Raw genomic sequence first — 24964 nt, 5'->3', positions numbered from 1 at the left:
TTTTTTTTTTTTTAAGTTTCTGCACAAATTAAACCTAAACACTTGACAACAAAACATCAACAAATTAGATGTCTACAAGATACTTGCTGGTTATTTATGCTTTGAGGCATGCAGCTGAAGTGGAAAAATATCACAAAAATATAAAGTTCAAATGGCAAGACCATCATTCGGCGATTAACTACAGTGTTTACCCGGCTTCGGGTTTTACTATATGAAATAAAATGTGTATAATCTGCAATGAAAAAATATCAGTACATACGTATCCTAATATCTCACATGAAAGAAAAAATTCATTATATTATTATGTACTATTTATGGCAGTTCAATGAAGTTCAGTTCAAGTCAAACCCCTATAAAAATCAATGGAAGTCTCTCCTCAATAACTAATTACTATACTGTACACTGATGTCCAAAATGGGTATGAAAGTTATTTTACAGTTGAGATACAAAGATTCTGAACGTATTACTCATCATAAACACTAATTTCTCTACATTAACAAGACACTTTCATTTAAATGTTGCTATTTTAACATAAACTATGTATGAATTATTTTAATGATGCCAGATGGAATGTCCAGGAGCAGTAATCTTTTCATATTACCATCATTGCTTAAAATGCCATGGGATGCAAAGGCCTCTGTGAAATTGTCACACGTCTTTCCTATACTTTTATTTCCAGAAACATTCCCTCTTCTCCAGCCTCCTTTCTCATAGTTATCATCCTAGTACATCTGGGTCTTTCAACTCCTCTGGTACCCAGAGCAGACCAGGTGACCCTATCACATACTACTGTATACTCTCCCAGGTGTGGTGCAAACAAGAGTCGAAGTCATCTCTATGCAATTCATTACTATCTCATCTACATAGGGATTTCTGTAATACCTCTCATGATACTTCTCACTCTATCCTGCATCAGACTCCCAACACAATTTCCTTGAAGGATTCTCAAGTCAACAAAATCTTGTAGATATAAAAAAATTCCACCATTATACCATGATTCAAGTCTATACAGCAATACAGATTGGATTGGACACAAGTAACCTTACTTCATATACAATTTCATTCTATTTGTCTTTTTTTTTTACCCTTCCTTTAAATTCCAATTCAAGTGAACCCAATCATCACTGCTAAATATCTGAAGGATTCAACCTCAACAATCCTTACTTAATAATGTTATCTCAACCCTCTGTCTATGCAATGTGCTCCACATTTCCATTTTTCTTGGATTTACCTTCAGGTCCATCTCTCTAGATACAAGGTGCATTTGGTTAAGCAAACTTTTTGAATCTTGTTCAAGGTGTTTAGCTGGTTAAAATAGCATTTATTAAAAAATCTATGAGAAGGGCAAACAACCATTAACATTAACCTGTATCACCACACTGTTTGCTGTAAATTCACTGACAGAACTCCAACATCAAATGCCTTCTTGTAATCAAGAAGAGCCATTAGATAATGACTGACAAATTCTAAACTCTTCCGCACAATATCCATCAACACAACTACTGGATCTGTACAACAACTGCTTTTCTGAAACCAAATGGTTTGTCGCTAAGCATCTGATCAATTTCTTTCTTCAGCCTATTAAGGATGAACTTAAATACGAAAAGCTCATCCTCTTTATACATTATGAAATTTTTTATATGAGATCCTATCATACAGATATAAATTATTTATGATATGTCCACTCTATACATGAAAAATTTGAGAAAGAGCATCAGTTTATGTAATGGAATTAATACCATAAAAGTCTTGACAAAGGAAAAATATCCTTTTCCAAAAAACTGATTTACTGTATACTTGAAATCAAGAAAACTAAATATATATACTCAAGCATATAAATTACAGATGGAACAATTCAATGGTAAACTACTGTATACTGAACTATAACGTAATAATGTACTATAATTTTAAAATACAAGTCACACTGCGATATCTAAAAGTAAGTCATGAACTATGCTTTAACCAAGATAGATATTCAGAATAAAAGTCACTAGTTATGAAAAGAATAAGGTTAGTCACCATACATTACTAGCCACACAATAGGTTAGCATAATGTAGCACCAAGTAATACTGAATGGGAAGAGTTAAGCAAATGCAAATGAAGTTCCTTAGAGCAGAAAGGTATGAAATGCAAGTTTTCCTGAATTACCGATTAAGAGAGCTTCAAAAATATAAGCAGCAATCAAACCTATTGCAACTACCCACAATAATAATGTTACAACTGTTTTTATCAGGGAAAAACAGAAATACCTAGACACACTAATTAGATATACAGTACGGCAACTGTGACCAATGCTAAATCAAATTCATTTAAAAACTTTTATTGTTATCAATGGATATACTACTCTTATGCCATACAGTATTTACTTCGGCATGTTCTTATGCCATGCAGTACAGTATTTACTTTGGCATATGTTCATACTGACTATCAAGAAGCTAAAGACGTTTTGAATAATTACGTTTGTCTATATTCAGCGTCACTCATTCAGTCATTGTCAACTGACAAAATTTTATTTACCGTAAATGCAGAGGAATAATTGTGTACCTTAGCTGCTATATGCGTGTTGCAAAAGATGTAAATTTTTGTATCTTCTGAGGGTCAGTTAATGGCTTATATTCATATTCTCTACCCATAATGCATGGATCGTATTGATATTAAATCAGCATATATACTTAAATTATGAACTATAAAAAAGGTATGATACAATAAGGCTATAAAGGTTACCTTCTATCAACGAGTGTTGAATACAGGAATATTTTTTATATAAAGACAATGTAAAAGATATATATGCCTTTAAACAAGGGGAAGGGTTGTTAACAGTGATCCATGGGGAAAAATTCTGCCATACCCAGCAATAAAGATTTAAGGACCATTAGCTAAATATCCAACACCACTATGATTGTAAGTTTTTTCTTTGGAATTTTCATAGTAGCTTACTTCACCTGTCTAATACAGTGAACTTAGAACAAACAAATAAAGCCCTTCTTTACATGTGTATCAACTGGAAACTAAATACTCAGAACACCCACTAGGCATTTTCACATGTGATTCAACTCCACTCTTTTCGCATGCAATTCAACTCCAATCTTTTCGCATGTGATTCAACTCCAATCTTTTCGCATGTGATCCAACTCCAATCTTTTCACATGTGATTCAACTCCAGTCTTTTCACATGTGATTCAACTCCAGTCTTTTCACTTGTGATTCAACTCCAGTCTTTTCACATGTGATTCAACTCCAGTCTTTTCACATGTGATTCAACTCCAATAAGTTTTATATAACACAGTGAAAGCATATTTTCAAGATCTTCAGACAATTATAAATCCATATCAACTCTTGTAGAATTATAAGCTTGTAAACAAGGCAATATAGTGTTAATACAAATCCACAATGCTTTAAACCTTAAAGACTGCACATCCCTCGACAATATCCTAGGACTATTATTTCTATTTACTTGGCCAAAACAAAGCCTTTGAGTTACTGAGAACTGATTTAAATGCTTCCTCCAACTTGGCTACAGCTCTTCCACTTAATACCATAGGTGTTAAAGGCCATGTACGAAAACCCAAAGGCTTCATGTTCATTGGTATAGTATGTTTCCAAAGTAAGTTGCACATGTAAATATAGTGAATACTAAAGATGTCTGGACATCACAAACCTCTGCTAACGCTGAGCATTCCACCTCCCACTCTCTCCATTAAACGTCTCTAATCCAGACATGGATTTCTCTTAGTCTAATCACTCGCTGTCAGTAACAAGTTCCACTTTGGGTCAAATTTTCTTATAAATCTACAAAATGTTTTTTTGTAATTCTCCAAACAAACAAGCAACCAAGCCAGCCAAAATTACATAACCTCATCAGGGGTAACAAAATAATTCTCATAACTTAACTAATGTAGAGTAATGGCAGACCAACCACAAGCATTTAAGATGTTAGAGAACAGTAAGTCTGCACCAAAAATTTGATGTTTTCAGGTAAGTAAACTTATAAATTAAAGTGATAAAAGTGTCGAATGCCTGTTTTAGCAATACCACAGAGAGTTTCCATAGGGGTTGATGATGATGATGATAACTACACAGATTAGGGACAGGTTTCCATTTCCCAGAGTCAACTGCAATTGGTTGGTAACTAGTAAAAATAATATATATAACAGTACAGTAATAGCAAGTCACATAATTGAAAATTTCAGGAAAACCAAACAACTATACTTATAAGCAAAGCAGGCAGTTCCTAAAAAAAAAAAAAAAACCTCAAGATATACAGAGTATGTACATTTACAATCCCTTATAATAATATGGCCCATACTGAAAAATTCTTATAAAACGGAAAATTAAATTATATATGTAAATCAAAAGAAGTCATCACGACTAAACAAAAATTTGGATAATCGAAAAGTCATACGTCAATTACTACCTTGTTGTCTGAGGGAGCATCCAACAGCTTTTTACAGTACTAAACGAATCATTTTAAAATTTTCATATTATAATTTCTTTTTTACAGCATCTGGCAATTAACCTGCAAGACATTCCAATGTGCTAGTTTATATCTTTAGCCATTTTCATATTTCTAGCATTTCTAGCATCCATCATACTCCAGTTTACAAAGTTGAGGAGCAATAATGAAATAAAAATAAAAAAGAAACATTACTAGGGTGCACAAAAATTAGAGTAGCAAATGAGGTGTATATACTCTCTGAACAGACATTGCCTAAGTAGAAATCACTGACAACTTATAATTATTTGACTGGGGAAAGATTTTCTAAGTATGTAGCAACAGTTCAACTGGATATAAAATCCAAAGAACCTTATACTGTATTATCAACGAACATCAACTACAGATGACAACACCCAGAAAAGTTTGAAAACCTAAAGTTTCAAAACCTAAGGTTTGTAAGTGTCCTAAATCATAAGATTAACAGCCAAACAAATAATACAAATACCAATCTATATAATGTAAATATTCTTTTCTTAAATCCTTCAATTAAAAATGAAATTTCTGATAATGTACTATTTTACATTATAATCGAGTCCTACTAAGGTTTCTAAGTCAGTACCTTCCTCAATCAAAATGAAAGTTACCAGACCAAAACTATATACTACCATGACCCTTACAAAAACTCTTGCATCACAGTTCAAAAGAAAAAAAAATGAAGTAGGAAAACCCACCACTAATAAGAAATAGTTGTGTAAGCAAGAGGGCAAAGGGAATGGAGGTATTGTATAGAAAATTTATAAAAAATAAAAATTGTTCAGCCTGTATTAAAACAGCTGAAAAAATTTGGGGGGATATGACATGGTGGGATCATATTTTTTTCCAAGTCTTGCAGACATCTGGACCCTGATCCCAGGAAGCTATCTGAAGTGGCACATTTACACTGGGGGGATCTCCTGATGAATTGCTGTTGTGGGTCATGCCCTGTGCCTTCTTTCTTTGAACTGACCAGCAGTATCATTTTAATTAAACTCTCATAACCTGTCTCTTATATCCTTAATTAATTATTGTACCATCACAGCCAAGGCAACCTAAGTCTTGTACCCCTGAAATCAACAGCAACTTGTAAAACTAAGCACTCTCACTCTCTTCCTGGCATCTATTATAGTGTAATCTTAGCAAAATTTTACAGGAAATACAGATTTCCTCCCATCATTCACAATCTGCAAAAAATGCCCAGATAAATATTTTTTATTCGAGGAGAAAATGTGCTGAAAACACAGAGAGAAAAAGTAGCCTCAAAGATAAGTAAAATAAGAAATAAAATAGAAAAAGTTCCCAAGGCACTGCCACTGATACAGCACCTATTAATTTACAGTAAATCTACATCCCCTGACAATTACCCATACACTTGATGTCATGCACTCTCAAATGGCTTTGAATCATAAAATTCAATCTAAGTACTTGCTGAATTTTGGTGCCAAACCTTACTGCCTTGTTATTTTTACAGCTGTGTCATATAGGTCTTATTGTAACTACCGGTATCAAGAACTTACAGAATTTTTCCAATCTTGCTGTCTAGTTCACTTGACTAAATTACTCAATAAAGAGACAAACCAATCTTTCAGGAAGTGACCTATTTCTGATTTATTTATTTATGCTTTAAAGCCAAAGAAAAGGACAAAAGTAACAAAAATACTTTCCTTGGCTGATAAAGAAAAGTTAACCAACCCATGTCTACCCCTCTAACTGTACAAGAGGTTATACCTGTTCCCAAGTCACTAAGAGACCAACAATAACAAGCATGAGTTCAATTTAATTTAACAAATATGTTAACTTTTATACATGATTAGCCTTGTCACTTTTCAGTCAACGATACCTTGACAATAAGGCTTATGTAACAGACATCAACAATACTAAGTTAAATAAAAATTCTCCACTATGAAAACCCTTTACCTAATCAGAAAAATGTCAAAAACTTAAACATTACGAGTATTAATATCACAGAAATTCATTCTCATGTAGAACCTAAACATACATCTTTTTGAGAAATTTATAAGCTGCTTTACAATTATGGATTGTACTCTTGCTTCAATACATCTTTCTGAAGTTGACTAATACAAATACTGACACCACCCTTAGACTGCTGCTTAAAAAATAATTTAACCGGGTTAATTATGGTAGTAAACAGTCCATGGCAACTTGGTTAAGGGAGACTCCATCAGAGAAAATTTCAGTGTAAAGTACTGTAGTCAACATAACGGAATGGGAAAAGTAAATTCACTTCAGTAACAAAACTTATCAATGTTACAATTCTACATATAGGGAACGCAGTTGAAATGCAACAAAAATGCTACACATCCTAAATATGTTTAGAAACACGAACAACATTGTAACATTTTGGTATAAAAGTTTTTTTCTACAAAACAATGAGCTTTTCTGATAATTCAAAAAATAAAGTAAATAAACACTTACACGGTAAGCAGCTATAAGCAAGAGGCTTACGGAAGCGGAATTACACCAACTCCGACACCACCTTCATGAGCACACATAGAGGTGATGAATTCCCACTGATCAAGATCCGGATTATAGACTTCAACAGTCGACAAGTTTGACACTCCATCATAACCTCCAATAGCATACAGACGACCCATATTAGCTACTAGTGCAACTCTGCTACGCGTCACATTCATGGGAGCAATAAATGACCACCTGCAAAATACTAGGTATCACTAAACATCAACTAACTATAGTAAACAAACATTACCAAATTACCTGTAGCCTTCTGTTCTCAAGTATTAATCATTTAAAAGATCAAAGAATACCAAGTAAAGAGTTTATTAGAACTCAAAATTTTCATGATTGTTTTAGTTCCTTCAATCTACCATAATTATTTCCAACCTATTTTTTAAGTTTATATATACAATTCTACTGTATAATATCAGCGATGAACTGCAGAAATGGCTAAAGGTTCTTTATAGTGTCTTGTCTGTTCCCTTTGGTTTCTTTTGACATAGATATTTAACTATAAAGCCCTTATAAAGCTTTGATTACATCATAAACACTGTTTGGGGGACTTTAGTATGAGACAAAATGAGACATATGGGTAGTGTTTTCATTTTGTGACCTTTTAGCAATAAATTACCATGCAATCCACAGGAAAATAAAGAATGGTGACACAGGTGTGATATAATGTAAGATTTTGGGTGTGTCAAGGAATATTCAACCAAAATTTTATAATAACGCAGCAGCCAGCATTTCAAACAGCACAGCAACTCTTATTCTACATTGTACCATGTCATATAAACACTAGCACCACTGCACAAAGGCAGCAATTAGGAAGGAAACTTTACCAACAACATTAAAAGTCGTCTATATCCAATTCCGTGCAAGTTGCGTAACTATTTTTATGTTAGTCAAATTGCTAAACCATTGAAAAGGGGAACAGAACAGTGTGCAAAGATATAGCCTAGCCTTTCATGTTGCAGCTTCAACATGACAAAGTAAAATGTTTTACAATGAAATTAGTCTTCAAGAGTTGTGCAATACATGTGTAAATAAGGTGACACTAATTCATCAACAGTAAAAGCCCATTTCTTTGCTCAATATTCAATTACAAACTAACTTGTCAGAAAATAATTTTCCCCATCAGCTATTTAACTCTATTTAAAAATAAATGAAGCTACTTATACTTAAAACATTTCCTTACTACTATACACCAATACATTCTACATTTAAATTCTTTTGCACTGCAATAATTTCCTTTTGTAGCAATACAAAATTTGTTGGCCAACAACACATTATGTACAAGAGCCTGCCATAGCAGAAAGCATAACATAAAACTAAAGGCATGCATAAATCCTCCTAACATAAAAAAATGGACATTTAATTCATAGCATTAAATCTTTCAAAACACAACGCCACTTTACCTGCTAGTAATTGGATCATACACCTCCACTGTCCTCAGAAAGGTTGAACCATCATATCCTCCACAAACATATAATTTTCCATTTAAGGTAGCAGCACCAAGCCTACATCGTTTACTCAACATTGGTGTAACAAGAGTCCACTGACCAGTTGTGGGATCATAACGTTCAACCTGTAAATGTGCAAGTTCACATTTTTAGACACTAACTGAGAGAGGGTAAACTCTAATGATGAGCTTAATGAGAGAGTAACTTCTGCTGAGAAGGTACTCTAACACTTTGCTCTTGATATAAAAACCAAAAGGTTACCTATATCAAAGAAAATTTTCCATACTGTACGTACAACTATTAATGTAAATGAAATACCAGTAATGTAATGTTTTTGTGGAAAAAAAAAAAAAAAAAAAAAAGTTTTATTGTACAGATCCAATAATCATAATATGACATTTTTATAATAAAATAAAGTTTTATATATACTTACCCAGTAATTACATTAGCTAAGAGTTTCTCTTGCCTCGGTAGCTTAAATTAAAAAATTCGCGGGTTAGTGCTTCAATTTAGTGCAGGTGACTGGTCTCGCCCACTAACGAGAGTATCAGGAACTACTTGGCAAACATTCGTCATTACGTTTATGCTTTATGTCCATGCGCGGGGAGGAGGGAGGGCTCCGTCCATAATTACTGGGTAAGTATATATGAAACTTTATTATATACATGTCATTTTTATATATGTAACTTACCCAGTAATTACATTAGCTGATTCCACATTGAAAGGTGGTGGGGAATCATGGACAAATTCTGTTCCCAACCATTAATTTATGTAATGATTTGAGATGATAGATAAGTTGCCAGCATTGTTACAATACTTGTAGTTCCTTGTTAGTTAAGAGAGCCTGCAGTATAGAACTGCCTCTGGTTGTTGCTTAACCTGTAGCAGCGTGGCAGTAAAGCCAGGAGTGCTTCTACTCAAGTGGAACACTTCGCAGCGAAGGAGTACTCCGTTGGCTGACAAAGTATGAGATTAAGCTTTGCAACGAAGGTGTACACCGATGGCCGACAAAGCATACATAATTGCCCTGGGTGCAGTACCAATAAAAACAACCAGATATGACTGTCACTTGCACTGAAAAACAGACCATGACCCATTCACTGACAGTGATGGGTGCTCCAGGTAAATTGTAACCTCCAGCTCCCACAAGTCTCGACACCTTACTACAAGGTGAATAGATAGGAGAGAATCGTATGCTTCCTTCTATGATGCCATGCCAGTTACTAATAATGATCACATGGTATTGCCAGAATCTAACACTGTTTAACTTTCTTTGAAAGGCGAGAAGTGAAGATCGATTACACTTCCTGAAGGACAATTGTCGAATGGACATCAGGGGCATACATTGCCTGAAAACTAAGGAGGTAGAAGCTGATCTGACACCCTTAGTCTCCCTAAAAAGGAGCAAAATGCTTTCTTACTTCTTGGAGTGTCTTGGAGAAGGTTGATTGTAGACCGGACATCAGGGGCACACAGTGCCTGAGTTATGAGGGGAGGTTGTACTGATGTGTCTAGCTTCCACTAAAGGTAAGCCAATAGCTCTCCAAAAACTATGAGTGGCGTCAGAAAAAACAAGTCCAATCACAAGAGAGGACCATACGTTCTTAGATGGAGGGTGCTAGAACACTAAAGGTCATGAAAACCTCCTATGCTTCCAATCCTGCTTAGGTCATATCGTAAAACTCCAACAGAAAATGAGTTTCCAACTCTTCTCCAGAGCCAGGGATGCAGGAGAGTTGGAGTTAGACCACCGGAAGCTGGGGCCGGGTGTACTGAGCTGGTGCCAGGCTGTGGGTGGGGCCAGCAGAGCTGGTCGTCGGCTAACTAATTGGTCGGGAGCTGGTGGGCGCTCCTAGAAGCTTGGGGTAGAGCTGGTGCCAGGTGAGGTGAAAGTCAGGTGAGGAAAAAAAAACAATTCAGGCTGATAGGTGCTCCTGGGAGCCTGGAGCCCAATCCCTGGGTGTCAAAACCTTCCTCTCTTCCATTAAGTTCTCGAGAGAGAGAGAGAAAGAACAGATCCAGGTCATGGAAGGGTCTTTGATCTCGGTAAAAATTCCTTTATTTCTGAAGTTATTGGAAAGGCATGGCTGTCCTGATGAACTTTCCGATCCCAACAAGCTCTTAAATAAAACTGGAGAGGTCTCATGTGAAGTCTCCCTAGTCTTACGAATTTTTCCAGAGAAGTCAACGTTCACAAGAGATTCATCCACTGGGTGGTGGAGCAAGAACGAAGCAATAGGAAGAGGTCTACCTTCCTCAGACAGTCTTCCACTCTTCTGAGTGATGGAGAAGCCTGAAAACTCAGAGTCTACCAGAACTCCAAAATAAAGAATCTTTTGAGTGGGAGTCATTTGTGACTTCTCGAAGTTCATTGTTAGTCATAATTCCTGGGTCAAGAGAAGGGTTTTGTAAGCCCTTTGTTCACTGATTCTTCGTAGGTGATCGAATTAGCCGATCGTCCAGACATAGCGAGATCCTCACTCCTGCTAAATGTAGCCAACCCGCCACAGAATTCAACACTCGAGTGAAGACTTGTGGGCCTTTGAGAGACCGAAACAAAGTGCTCGAAATTGAAAGATCTGGTACTTGAAAACGAAACGTAGGCATTTCCTCGAATCCGGGTGAGCTGGAATATGGAAATAAGCATCCTGCATGTCCAGGGATATCTGTATTTTTCACTAATTCTATTGCCTTTTTGTTCAGAAGAGAGGACACTTCCTTCGACAAGGCCGAATGCTTCTCCTAACCGAAGTAGTAAGCTGTCAATAAGACAGGAGTGTCGGTCAATGGCGAATTCTCCTTGAAGGGGATACAGTATCCCTCTTTTAAAAACTCTGACTACCCACTGATCCGCTCCTCTTTTGCTCCATCTCTCCCAAAAGAGACGAAGCCTGACCCCCGCAGGGGCATGACGGACTAAATCCCCACTTGCGAGAGGAAGATCTTGCGGAAACAAAAGCTGTTTATCCAGAGGGGAAAGCAGGAGGGCCGATTCCTGTGGGGTCAAAAACCTTTCGCTGTAAACAAGACCCACAGTTCGCGCTTCTTCAGGACGCCCATGACATACAAGGCAGCTACTTCAAGCGATCCATCTCTGACGGCTTTACCTGCACAAGAGAGAAAATTCTCCAAGTCTGCAGCTTCAGCATACAAGAAAGGAGATTCTTTAAGCTTCTTGGTAACTGCTCCCAAACACCAGTCGAGAAAACTCAACACCTTGAAAGCCTTAAAAATACTCTTCAACAAGTGATCGATCTCCTGAGCTGAAAAGAACGTTTTCACCGATGCGAGAGCCGATCTCTATCCCGAGTCAATGAGCGTAGAAAAATCCCCCCGGGAGGAGTCAGGCACTCCCAGGGAGGGAGTTTCTCCCGTTGAATTTGACAAGTACTGTACCGCCTACGTGAGAGATGAGAGGGGGAAAACACTAAAACAGGCCCTTCCTTGATCCTTCTTGTCAGAAAGCCATTCCTCTATTTGGCGAAGAGCTTTCTTCGAAGATTTAGAAAGAACCATCTTAGGAAGACTAGTCAAATTCACAGGCTGATAGCTCATCATGTAAGATGAGCCTGGAGAAGGAGAGGACGGAGTGAAAAAATCCGGGAACTGTTGAAGGCACTTAAGGAGTACTGCATATGGCGCAGCAAATGTATCCTTCTCCTCTTTGTCCTCACAGAAGAAATCGAAGATGTCATCAAATCTGTTCCAGGGGCAGTCTGCACTGCAGGTTTCTATAAAAGATGAAGGATATTATCCAGTTTTTTCTTGCCACGGTTCGAGTGCTGGGTCCAAAGCAGAAGAAGGCTTATCAGAAGCTGCATGGCGCTTGGAAACTTGATGAGGTTCAAGCGTTATAAGAAGTTCGGCAGCTTCAGGGTGCTCTGATGAAAGAGAACGCCCGACCATCTCAGGGCGCTCGGTTGCATCAGGGCGCTGGGCCGCATCAGGGCGCTTGGCTGCAACATGGTGCCTGGCTGCTACAGGACACTTATCTGCTTCAAGGCGCTCAACATGACATTCCACGGAAATAGGATGTTCTGAGGAAACAGGGCGCTTCGCAAAACTTACGAGCTGTTCGCCCGAGAGGTGTAGAGAGCTAGAACCTAACTCCTGGCACTGAGGAGATGTGGGGACTGATCTTGACCTGAGAAGCGTCTCTGAGTGGGCAAGAATCCTCTGCAAAACAACGAAGATGGCTCCTGCAAGGCGGCGCTTCTTCAAAACTTGACAAAAGTCGAAGCACTTCTGAGATGCCTTTTCAATGGCTGTCTCTAGTCGCAACCTGGGACGTAACAGGTTGGACTGGGGTGACGACTGCCCATGGGCAGACCCCACTGACCTCCCTTGGCTACCGGTATGCCTCCTCCCAGGTAGAGGGGAGTATGGCAGTGACCTGCGCCTAGGAGAATCAGCCGATGCACTTCCGAGATGCCTTTCCAGCGGCTGTCTCTCATCACAACCTGGGATGCAACAGGTTGGACTAAGGAGACGACTGCCCGTGGGCAGACTCCACTGACCTCCCTTGGGCTACAGTATGCCTCCTCCCAGGTAGAGGGGAGTATGGCAGTGACCTGCGCCTAGGAGGATCAGCAGAACGAGCAGCTGCCCCCTCCACTACACATCCAGAAAGACGCCTTCCCAGACTGTCTGTTGATACCTGGGACTGGCAACAGGCTCAACTGAGGGGGCGAATACCCATGTGTAACCCCCCAACCTCCCTTGGACTTCCAGTATGTCTCCTCCAAGTGTATGGGAGTATGACAGCGACCTTTGTCTAGCAGAATCGAGGGACAAGCAGACACCTCCTCTACTGCACAATACTTCACTATCACAAGGTTAACATCTGTTAGCCTAAAACAAGACTGGCAATGGCACGAGAAGGAAGTGAGGGAGCCAGGCGTGAGAGCAAGTGGATAAATGGGTAGGAAGGTTAGCAGTGGGAGAGAGATGACTTAGATGGCGCCAGGGTGCCAGTAACTGGCGCCGAGCGCCCGAGAGCGAATGCCGAGGAGCCAGAGAGTGAGTCCTGAGCACCCGAAGCGGACGCCTAGAAACCAGTAGTGGGCGCCAAGCACCCGAAAGCTGGTGCCGAGCGTTCTGCAGTTGATGGCCGTCGAGCCAGTAGCTCGAGCAGGCGCCGAGTGCTCAGTAGTTGGCGGCCCCCGAGCCAGTAGCTCGAGCAGGTGCCAACTGTTCTGCAGTTGGCGGCTGTCGAGCTAGTAGCTCGAGCAAGTGCCGAACGCTCTGCAGTTGGCTGTCGCCGAGCCAGTAGCTCGAGCAGGCGCCAAGCACTCTGCAGTTGGTGGCCGTCGAGCCAGAAGCTTGAGCAGACAGTTGGGCGTTCTGCAGTTGGCAGTCGCCGAGTCAATAGTTCGAGCAGGCTCCGAACGTTCTGCAGCTGGCAGCCGTCAAGCCAGTAGCTCGAGCAGGCGTCGAGCGTTCTGCAGTTGGAGCAGGAGAGCACTACTGGACGCTTGTAGAAAGAGCTAAAAAATGTGTAACTCTTCACGATTCCTGTCATACTCTGAAAGCACGTCGCAACCAAAACAATGAGCACAATTCTCTCCCACTGTATTCCTGCCCTTACACTTTTCAGTTCTCTACAAAGGAAAGTGTAATAATATGTTCAATTAATTTTTTTAAGAACAAATTTATGAAGAACACAGAGTATCATTATACAGATATCTCAATTCCTTTAACATACATATCTCAATACTCATTAAACATTATTTGAGACTCGCTCGTGCATTTCATTCTCAAAAAATCCGGATTACACTTTTCAGTTCTCTGTAAAGGAAAGTGTAATAATATATTCAATTAATTTTTTAAGAACAACTTTATGAAGAACACACAGTACCATTATACAGATATCTCAATTCCTTTAACATACATATATCAATACTCATTAAGCATTATTTGAGACTCGCTGGTGCATTTCTTCTAAAAAAATCGGTCCGGAGCGAATATAAAGTTACGTTTATTACACTACTCGGAAAAGGAAAGTTAACCTTTACGGACCAAGATGATATCTGCATGTCTCAATTCCTGTCACACGTTTGCGATTTACAGTTATGCCTTTCAAAAACGAAAATACTGGTTGGGTAGATAACACAACATTAATATTTACGCTAAAGAAGAGGCAGCAAACGCAAAACTGTAAGTTTCTTTACAAAGGAAATTCAGTTTGGTAGCAAACACGTTATACCCTATTCAAGACAAAGTACACACTGTATCATCATACATAAGTACACACTGTATCATCATACATACAAGTCTCAAATTCTAATTACAATTGACTGAGACTTGCAGATAAGAAATAAAATCATGCTACTGGTTCGGCAATGAACACAAGGTTTACATTCACTGGTAAAGGTGAATCGTTGATTAAACTACACTACTAAGGTCTACCCCAAAGCCAAATCAAAAGTTCTTCAAAAGAAGGCATCGTGCTTACCCCATACAAAAATGGGAAGAAAAGCACATTAAAAGAAGAAGAAGAAGAAGAAGTTGGTAGTTAAACAACTGATTATGAGTTCGTTACTGTTGTGAATATGACAAATTAACCAAAACAATCAAAAACTGTCCTGAATGCTATAAGCTTGAAGGCTCCCGAAATCGGCGATAAACCATCACCAAAATCCGGTCTCTGAGCAGCAAATTCAAGAACAAAGCTGACAAAGACGCTCTATGTTTATTCGACTGTTGGCAGAAATGTAATGACAAACGTTTGCTGAGTAGTTCCTGATACTCTCGTTAGGGGGTGAGACCAGTCACCTGCACTAAATCGAAGTGCTAACCCGTGAATTTTTTAATTTAAGCTGCTGAGGCAAGAGAAACTCTTAGCTAATGTAATTACTGGGTAAGTTACAAGGTTTATTCCTTTCTCCTGTAAATAGCAGGGTTTGACTGTTAATGTTATCTCTCAGGCACATACACAACCCTGTTTTATATTGTGTATTACTTACAGAATCAAATATGGAAAGTCCATCATGTCCTCCTATTGCATATACATGTCCATCAAATGCAACTACTCCAGCTGCACTACGGTGCTTGGTCATCGAAGTGACCATGACCCATTTATTTGTGTCACTGTTATAACATTCAACAGTATTTAAAGAAGCAACACCATCATAACCACCACAAACATAAAGATGGTCATTTAGAACAGCAGCACCCACAGCACTGAAATAAAGCAGATTGGGAAGCTCAGTAAAAACACACTTTCATAATCCTTAAGAGTTATCACAAAGAATTTAAGTTTTTAAAAACTTGCATTCACCAAAAGAAATTTAACATTCCACTATTTAAGTCATTCTTCACAAAAAAGGCAATAAAAAAATTAAGAAGCAGGTGTTTAAAGTATTCTGATTACCTTCTTTTGCAGTTCATGGGACACACTTTACTCCAACACTTGCTATTGGGATCAAAAACTTCAACTGTTGCTAATCTGTCCAAGCCATTATAACCACCAATAGCATATAATTTCTTCTTCATAACCACTACGCCTACCCTTGACCGAAGCATCGACATGCTCTCTGCCATTTGCCATCGTCCAACAATTGGGTCATAAACCTCTACTGTGCTTAGTGAATCACCTGAAATGGAAAAGGAAATCTTTAGAAATGACATGTTAAATTTAGAATTGTCATTGCAATCTCAAATCTTTAAATGAATTGGGGTCAAATGATTAAATATTCAATAATGACATGCCATCCAACGCACTATCAACCTTCAATACACTAACACAAAAGTGCACAATGACAAAAACCATTTTTAAAGATCATGTTCAGTTAAGTTGCACTGGAATAATAAACTTGCTCTAATAAGAATGATATGTTTTTCAAAAACATATTTTACCCATACTCTTAGAATTACCAAATTGGGCAAACAGGAACCCCAATTTGTCGCAAGGACATCAGGGAACAAAGTAACCACTGCATTATGTCCATATGTAGTAAAAGTTGAAAAATAACTTAAGAGATAGTGTGAGTGATGACTGCCAAGGATATACAGTAATCTTTTGATAGACAGCCATTGTAATTTTCATAGGCTCATTATTCCTTTCATTTTTTTGTATAGGATCAGATTTTTAATTTTTCACCAGTTCATAGCAGGTGTCTGTGAATCTGTCAATAAGTTAGAAGCAGAAAGAGAACTATTTTTAAAGCAATATCTGCAACTTCAGTTTCATGAACAGCAATAAAAGCCAGCACTTACGATTTATATTAAATGCCCTATAATAAATTTATTACACATCGTACATTTCAGACCAAGTTGTGTTCTGCAACAAATTTTTAATAACTTCTAAAGCAAACTTCTCATGGATTCTATAGCATTTTGTGAATCATTATAACTAGACATAAAAAGTACAGTTACTAAACATAAAAAAGTAGTCTCTCTACAGACTGGGGGTGAAATTATGTTTTTTGCTAAATATTTACACAAAACTTAGAACACATCTTCAGTAAAACATAAAGTAAAGGAAAGTTAGAATGGCTGTTGAATAAGATACTACAGCATATGTATACTATCCTCTCAGCATCTGAATACTGGGCCTGATTATGACTTCTACTAGATAAAGAACATCCCATACTTAATCCTACCTATTAAAATTTAGCCTAAGTCACTTAAGTTAGTTAGTTATAAATGATTTGTTTAACCAAGCACCAAAACTTAGCAATCCCCAATACCTACTCAGACCCCTGGCTCTTTCAGCTGTACACATGTAATTCCTAATCTAGTGCAGAACAGTACACAAAATTTGAGCCTCCTCACCATAGCTTTATAGTAAGGCTGTGTCCACACGATCGAGCTTTGTTCGACGAACTTTGTCCGGTGTGACGTCAGAAGTGGGCAGAGTTCTGACTTTTGCCTGCTGTTTCTCCGCTTCAAACGTCACATTGGACAAGGTTTGTCGAACAAAGTACGATTGTGTGGATGCAGCCTAACAGGTGCACTCACTTTAGTCATCTGACTCCAGCCTGGCATATACTGCATGTCTGTCGAAGGCTTAGGTTTTTATTATTGTTGGCAGGCAAGTGTTTTCAATCAGTGCCAAGTTTTCTTATGGAAATGGGTAAGCATGTGTAACAAGGTCTAAAAATGCCCAGAATGTATATCTTTACCCTTACTACTACTTTCAAAGGTAACACGGAAAAAGGCAGCATACACATTTTTCCTAGTACTGTTTCTTGGTAGCAGGATCCTTTTCACTTCATGTAGGAATACTGGTTAACAATGTGATGCATCTCAAAAAAATCCCAAACACTACTGTACAGTCTGAGTAGATACAGTAGTCGTCTGGGTTTACACATTCCAGCAACACTGGCAAAGTTTCTGGATTATGATTGGAAATCACTTTGGAAAAAAGTCTTGTGTATCTTAATCAGTTCCACTGAGAAGCCAGCATCTGTCGACAACATGGCAGCTGTTGTACAGTAATACCTCACACTTATGATATTAATTTGTTCCAAGACATGTGACATGCCAAAAAATGACCTAAGACAAATAAGTCCTTCAAAAAACAACTGAGACACCCTATTAACCCCTATAAGTTCTGTAACCCTATAATGTCACTAATATATATACAATAATGTCCAATAGTTAATATTTTGCTCTCTTTCTAATGGAGAAAATTTATATTAAATATAACCCTGGCTCTTTTCTTGTTGTTGATAGTACATTCCTGGAGAGTTATCCTTGACAGGAGTTAAAATCCATGCCTTAACATAAGCAACTACTTATTGATACTGTTGTCTGATAAGCCAAAGGAATGAGGTATGGAAGCCATCTTTTCATTACAGTATTTTGGTGGTTTTATCATAGCCACATTGCCTTCCAATGGATCAGCACTACTCTCAACATAATTAGTACAGTATAAAAAAACTTTCTTCAAAGCATGGCAATAATTATTCAAGAAAAATTCAATGCAAACAGGACACTGTAAATAACATGCATGTAAGCAGATGTAGGAATTTGCTCCCAAGAGCTAACACTGTAACGCAACTAACCATGGTAACTAGACCATGATGTACTCAAGCAGTTTGTATATTTTAAGCTTTTCTTTTACCGTGTATACATCACAGTACTCTAAAGGCATATTTTATTGTATACAGTATTCTAAGATTTGTTTTCATGTGACTTGGCAGTTTTCTATTTATTTTTGTATTTATACATCTGATGACCTAGCTGGAACCATGTATGTGCAGCTGTCAAGTAGATAATACACAGCTTAATGTCACATAAATAAGACAATATGTCGAACATCTTTAAGCTTTTACATGGTTTTCACTATTTCATTACTGTATTTCGTATGTTGATTTGGCACTTTTTTTTATTTTCTATTTTTTATGACGTTTTAACATTTGCTGCTGAGCAACATAAAGATGCATAACCTGATGTAAGCTGATTTTATTTTTCCCTTTAATTCTTAACATAAACCACCAAACTTTTCAAAACACCTAACTTGAAACAATGTAAATGGAGGGGTTTCAATACATGCATTTTTCAAACTTGCTCTTAATGATTTCTACAGTCACTGCAAACACCTTTTTCTGCAGCATCAATAACCCAGATGTGATGCCAGTTTGAGTAACCTTAAATCAATCATCAATCTTTCATTAAAATATCAATACACACTTAGAATAATGGTTCTATATGATAAATTATCTATGTCAGAGATAATTTTATTAAATAGGATTAGTTGCCAAAAAGCCATACTTCATGGGGCTCACCTGTGTGAGGAGAGACTACTACTTTTGTGCAGTACTCTTTTTCCTCTTTACAAACTGTGTATATTCCACCATAATCACCTAATAATTCCACGTTTCAAACATTTAATGAACTCATCACTGTTTGCAGAAAGTGTGCCTGTGCCCGACTCTAGAACAGAGGTTAACCTTGAAAATTCTCCACAAAATGGCAGCGAATGCTCTAAGTTTGACATGGGTGATGATAGCATTGAAGTTCAGGGAATCAGAAATCAAAATGGTAACAAAAAGTATTATTACCCTTGGTCACTCTAGTTTAACCATGAAATTTGTTATTAGTTAGATTCAAACAGCCCACAATTCATGGCCTTTGGAAAGATCCACAACTTCAAAAACAAATGGGATTCCAGTCAAAGTTTAGATCATTATATTTTTGGCCATTCCTGATATAGCTCACACCTGTCAACTGTAGCAAACCTGAAAAGCAAACAGCTTACCAACAGAATGTTGTGGCAAGAGGGGAGCAAGAGTCAAAAATGCTTTCTGTTTACACACAAAATACACCCATTAATAGACTTGGATCCATTTGTATTAATGGTAGAATGGTCTTTTTTATGAATATGTTTGAACTGCAGTGACCCTGGGGGCAAGATGAGGGGAAAAGCATGGTCATTGAAAAGTTTGATATTGATACATTATTCATGAAACAACCATGCATACTAAAAATAGTGTTTATCAAACTACCCTCTATACAGAATGTACTTTTAGCAGAAGAAATACCATTTACATTCATTATGCTCTTCAAAGTAACTGCTATTCTAAAATGCATGAATCAATAATTTGATAATATTCAATAATAAATGTGTGTGTAGTACAGAGTTTTGTTAAAAAAGCAAAGAATAATGATGCACATTAATTACACACAAAAACACACTTCTTAAGATATATGAAAGAAGGAATAGATAAGTAAAAATTATAAGGTTATAAGGTCAAACAAAAGTACCTAATATGCAGTAGTAATAAGATAGTTACAAAAGTACCTAATATATAGTAGTAATAAGATAGTTAAGTGAAAAATTAAGGAAATAAGATATAAAATTTTACTAAAATAAAATGCATATAACATATTTATGAATTCAATAGTAGGAACAAAAACTTATAAGTGAAATATAAACCATACACACTTCATTTACACCTGAACTTTGACCAAAGTTTGTAGTTTAAAATTATATATTTTTGATTATGCACAACCATCACTAATACAAGCACTGCATGTGGTTTTATAAGTTTTTACAAAAATTAAAGACAGTAGAGTGCAAAATGTACATGTAGAGATGAAAGAAAATGCAAAAATGCAAGAGGTGTATGCATATAAAAAATACACAGTTCTTGCACCATTGGTCACTTATATTACCCATATATATATATCTATATACAACTTTCACTAACAATAAAAAATGTTCAGTAATTTACCTACTGTTCACCCAAACAACTTCTTGGATATAAGTTTTTTACCTCTGCTGATAAAACAGTACTAAGAGCATTCAATTCTCCAGTAAATTAAATTCATTACTGGTAATTCATTACCCTTACTTACCTAGATACTATATTTCAAATGATCTTCATACTAATAAAATTCCTCCAAAAAATTTAAACATGTTCTCCATCCTTTCTTATAGTTGTGACCATTTACTGCATATACATATACAATTCTACTCAATCATATATCTCAATTTTTGTCTTTCAAGGTTTCACTGTGTCATTCATCCAATAACCTACATATGTTGATACAAACTCTCCATCTCACAGCAGATTGTTGAACATAAGAAAAGAATTGTTGGATCTGTTGGGAGCTGAGTTATTTTAAGTGTCAGAACTCCTTACTCAAAAAGCCTCCATACTGTCTCCCGAGATGGAAAACAGGTAGTTTTCTAGAACCATCTGTTCAACTATTACTGTATACAGAAAATAAGTATTAAAAGCAATAGTTTGATTTTTGCATAAACACATCATCAATAGCTTTGGTGAGGCAATTTAAGATCAACAAAAGTGCCGAGTTTCTTACAATTAAACAGTATAGATTTTCAGTGAAGTGAAAGGAAAACTAAAAATAGACTTTAGAAAGTAGTATACTGCTTTATTTCTAATCTAGGTGCCAGAGATGATAATGATAAGTATACTGTGCAAATAGATTGCCTAGTCTACAGGAAATTTAATATATGTTATAAAACTGAGTAATACTAATACTGTAATACAAAGGTGTTATTCTAAGCCAAAAATCTACATAATCAGTAGTTTACCATGAAACAACAGAATATTTTAGTCAGCAATTAAGCTACTATTGCACTAATTAAAAGTATAAACATAACACAAAATTAATGAAGCATGCCTGGTTCATGCAAAATGGTACATTTCAAAGAAACAGATTATAAATACAAGATAGTTACAATAATTTCAAGTCTTAAAGAAAAGCTAATAAAATTAAACAACTGCTATAAAATAAACATTAGATAATAAAATTGTTACAGTAACAATAGTGACCATAACACTGAAATTTGGGGTATAGTAATTATGAAAAAATCTTAAGAACTTGAAGACTGACAAAAAATTTAATATATCCAACCAGTTAAAAGATTACTCACACGACTGAATATATGACAATGTTGTGATTACTCTAGGACTAACAGCTCTAGATAAAAAACAATCTCTTTAGGCAAAAATAGCAAATAAATAAACAACAAACACAAAAAGCCTTTTCCAAATGATATGGACCCACATGCAGTAACTCAAGAAGCTCCAAGTATTGTACCTTCCATTCAAACCAAGTCTTCTCAGCTACATGCAAACTAATTTGTATCACTATGCTTCTCCCTTCTGGATGCAAACACACAAAGAACTATATGACTCATAATTAAGAATTACTTGTGTCAAAGTGCTTCAAATTAAAATTTTCAGCTGAGTGCTTTAAATTTACAAAAAGTTCAACAGCAATGCTTCCTTTCTTTCCTTGAAATTCCTTGAGTGCAGACACCCTGAATAATCTTAATATGTAAAGCAAAAATGTTAGACTTAGAAGTCCACTACAACTTTCTGGGGTAAAAAAGCACTCAATCATTGACATAGTTATCATATTCATAGCACCATATGTTTCCAAGTAAATACCAGTCCATATTTACTCTATGACGAGATCAAACTTCAGTATACTTATCAAAATAAATAATTTAGGAATCAAAGTTCTGGGCTAATGCAATTAAAAGGATCAACCAAACATAAAAGATATAAATGTTAACCTATTTTTAAAATATTCAACATTTTAACAAGTTATCTTCTTGAATACAAAAAATCAGATAATGAAAACCATCACAAAAATTCCTGACAATCTACTAAGCCTCTTAGTTCTAGCAAATTTTTTGTGGTCTAATTACTGATGGCTCAGTACTAATGCAGTTATTCTGACTGATTTTACTCTCATAAATCCCCACTGAGCTCATTCCACAAAAACCAGTGATAATTTCTATGGTCTAATGGAGTGTTTTTAATTATCTATGAATGTTTTTAATTATCTCTTTAAAACCACTCTCAATTGTTCTGGCAAACTTTCAGTGTGAAACTTTAAATTACTGAGACCTATATTCTTTCAAAGCTATGTAAAATGGCTATCACTAGATACATTATTGACCAGATTCTGATTTTTTTCTACAAGGTTTTCTTCACATGGTACAGTCAAAGCCTGTTAAAGTTAAAACAACTCCAGCATTTAAAAACTATCCAATATCCTCAAGTCAATTAGTCTAATGAGCATATAAGAATTTCTAGAGGAGAGTAAGAATTCAAATTAAATGGACATACAAACAGCATGTGGAAAATTCTTAAAAATTACAAATAAATATGAACACTATGGTTTGGTTAAACAATTTAATAATAATAATAATAATAATAATAATAATAATAATAATAACAATAATAATAATAATAATAATGGTGATGATAATGATGATGATGATGATGATGATGACGAAAGCACTTTGAAAATGTCTGAAGGAAAGGAACTGCTTACAGCCTTAAATTAAGACGTCTTTAACCTTAAAAGCTACCATTATGGTAAAATAATTTCTTCACAGCCATTTCAAAATCTGTACTCAAAATCATTAAGACTATTGCTGAACTGCTATTCCAAAGCTAGTATAAGCAAACATCATATGATACAGCACTTTAAACATAAGAATAAAACTGTTATACAGCACTTTAAATATAAGAGTAAAACTGTTATGACAATTACTGCATTTCTTAATCAGTAATGGAAGCTAAATAACACTGTGCTCAAAGTCAGTTAAAAGTTTACATATTAAAACCTTACATGACCACCAAAACCAGTTAGCTGATGATGGCAAATACAAAATTCTAAAATTTAAAAAAATCTGATAAACATCATCACTCGGTACAAAATAATTAGTAAAATATAAAGGCACCCTTGCCATAGTACATTTCATTACCCATCACAATTTTCAGTAATACTTCTGAGGGATATCTGCCTATTTTTAAGGTCCTGTGTTACAGTTTTTAATCACTAACCAACAATATCACTTGCGTGATGATATGGCTACAGAGCAGGTCTGATTAATATGGAATTATTATACTGAAATGTATGAATGTTTGGTCTTTAATAAGTTCTAAGGTTTCGGTCCCACAGCAGAAACTGCCAACACCAGCTTAGCAGTGCTAAAGAGATGAACATCATATAAGTATAATAAAAAATTACTACCACATGGTATCAAAAGTGTTTATAACAGGTCCTTTTAAGGTTTATTTCCAAACCACTCATAGCAGAGATATATCTCTATAAAAAGTGACTAGATATACTTGTACAGTAAATCACTATAAACTAAAGAATTCAAGATCTTCCAAATACAATGATAATCTGTAACAATCATCTCTCTCTAGTACTAACCTTTGTGCCAACATCAATTCATCTAGAGTCGGCTTTGTATACAGTCAGCCAACAAATAATGTGGCAGCAAGAACGTAAGCAATACCAAAACAATATACAAGTTATTGAAAAAACTTAATAAAAATGCCCCTTCAAAAATGTATTGGTCCAAATAATATTTGAATAACATTTTCTTTGGGAAGATTTTTAGTTTATGACTGATAAAAGCAACTAAAGAACAAATACCAAATTAAAAACATGCAAGTGAAAGTAAGGAAAATCTCAGAAGCACTCACAAAAAGTACTCAAGTTATCTGCAAAACTATAAAGCATTACAAAGAGACTAAAGGGCATCATTTAGGCCTTGACTAGTAATCAGTAAAATATGTGATACTACAACAATGAAGACATACAACCAGCTACAAAAACACTGGACATCTGTCAAACTTAAGCAAACTTTTTTTACATAGTATCTGTACAACATTTGAATGCTACCTCTTAAGAATCTCATGTTTTTACAAAGTATATAGGGTTCTAACCATATAGTGTTCTGAGAGTTTTCACTTTCTAATCGCTGATGATGTGTTCACAACAACAAAAGTAAATTGTTGAAAATAACCCAATTCATCTTCTCCACCCAGTAGTATGATGTATTTATTACCAAACACATTATCCAGATTCATTCAAAATATATATATGTATGCTAGCATGACGTCACAAACCCTGCAATGCATTAAAGTCTGAGTAGGAGTTCATGAGACCCACGGGTATGAACTGTACCATAAAACATCCCTATACAGTATATTCACAATGGAAGAGACTTCAGTATTTTAGATTCTGGCTATAAAATAGCAAAATTCAGCTAGCCAAAAAGTTTACCATCAATAATGCCAAAATCCCCATTGCTTTCCAGTGTTTTAT

General features: G+C 36.2%; 1 protein-coding gene across 2 annotated transcripts in view; it reads right to left on the bottom strand.

Annotated features, from left to right (window-relative positions):
• Positions 1–535: 535 nt before the first annotated feature.
• KLHL18 (Kelch like family member 18) overlaps positions 536–24964 on the bottom strand; it is a 63929-nt gene continuing 39500 nt past the window's right edge. The window contains exons 8-12 of one of the 2 annotated variants that reach the window (XM_067125876.1): positions 15780–16002; positions 15373–15589; positions 8363–8532; positions 6909–7145; positions 536–5656 (exon numbers count right to left, since the gene is read on the bottom strand). In XM_067125876.1, coding sequence (XP_066981977.1) covers positions 6935–7145; positions 8363–8532; positions 15373–15589; positions 15780–16002 — 821 coding nt within the window. In that variant the 3' untranslated portion in view covers positions 536–5656; positions 6909–6934. Of the gene's footprint in view, positions 7146–8362; positions 8533–15372; positions 15590–15779; positions 16003–24964 lie in introns of both variants that reach the window. The other variant, XM_067125875.1, reaches the window with a different exon arrangement.

Source organism: Macrobrachium rosenbergii, chromosome 23 (assembly GCF_040412425.1).
Source record: "Macrobrachium rosenbergii isolate ZJJX-2024 chromosome 23, ASM4041242v1, whole genome shotgun sequence".
Taxonomy (NCBI): domain Eukaryota; kingdom Metazoa; phylum Arthropoda; class Malacostraca; order Decapoda; family Palaemonidae; genus Macrobrachium; species Macrobrachium rosenbergii.
The sequence above is the reverse complement of the archived record's forward strand: the minus strand, read 5'-3'. Positions and strand labels throughout refer to the sequence as shown.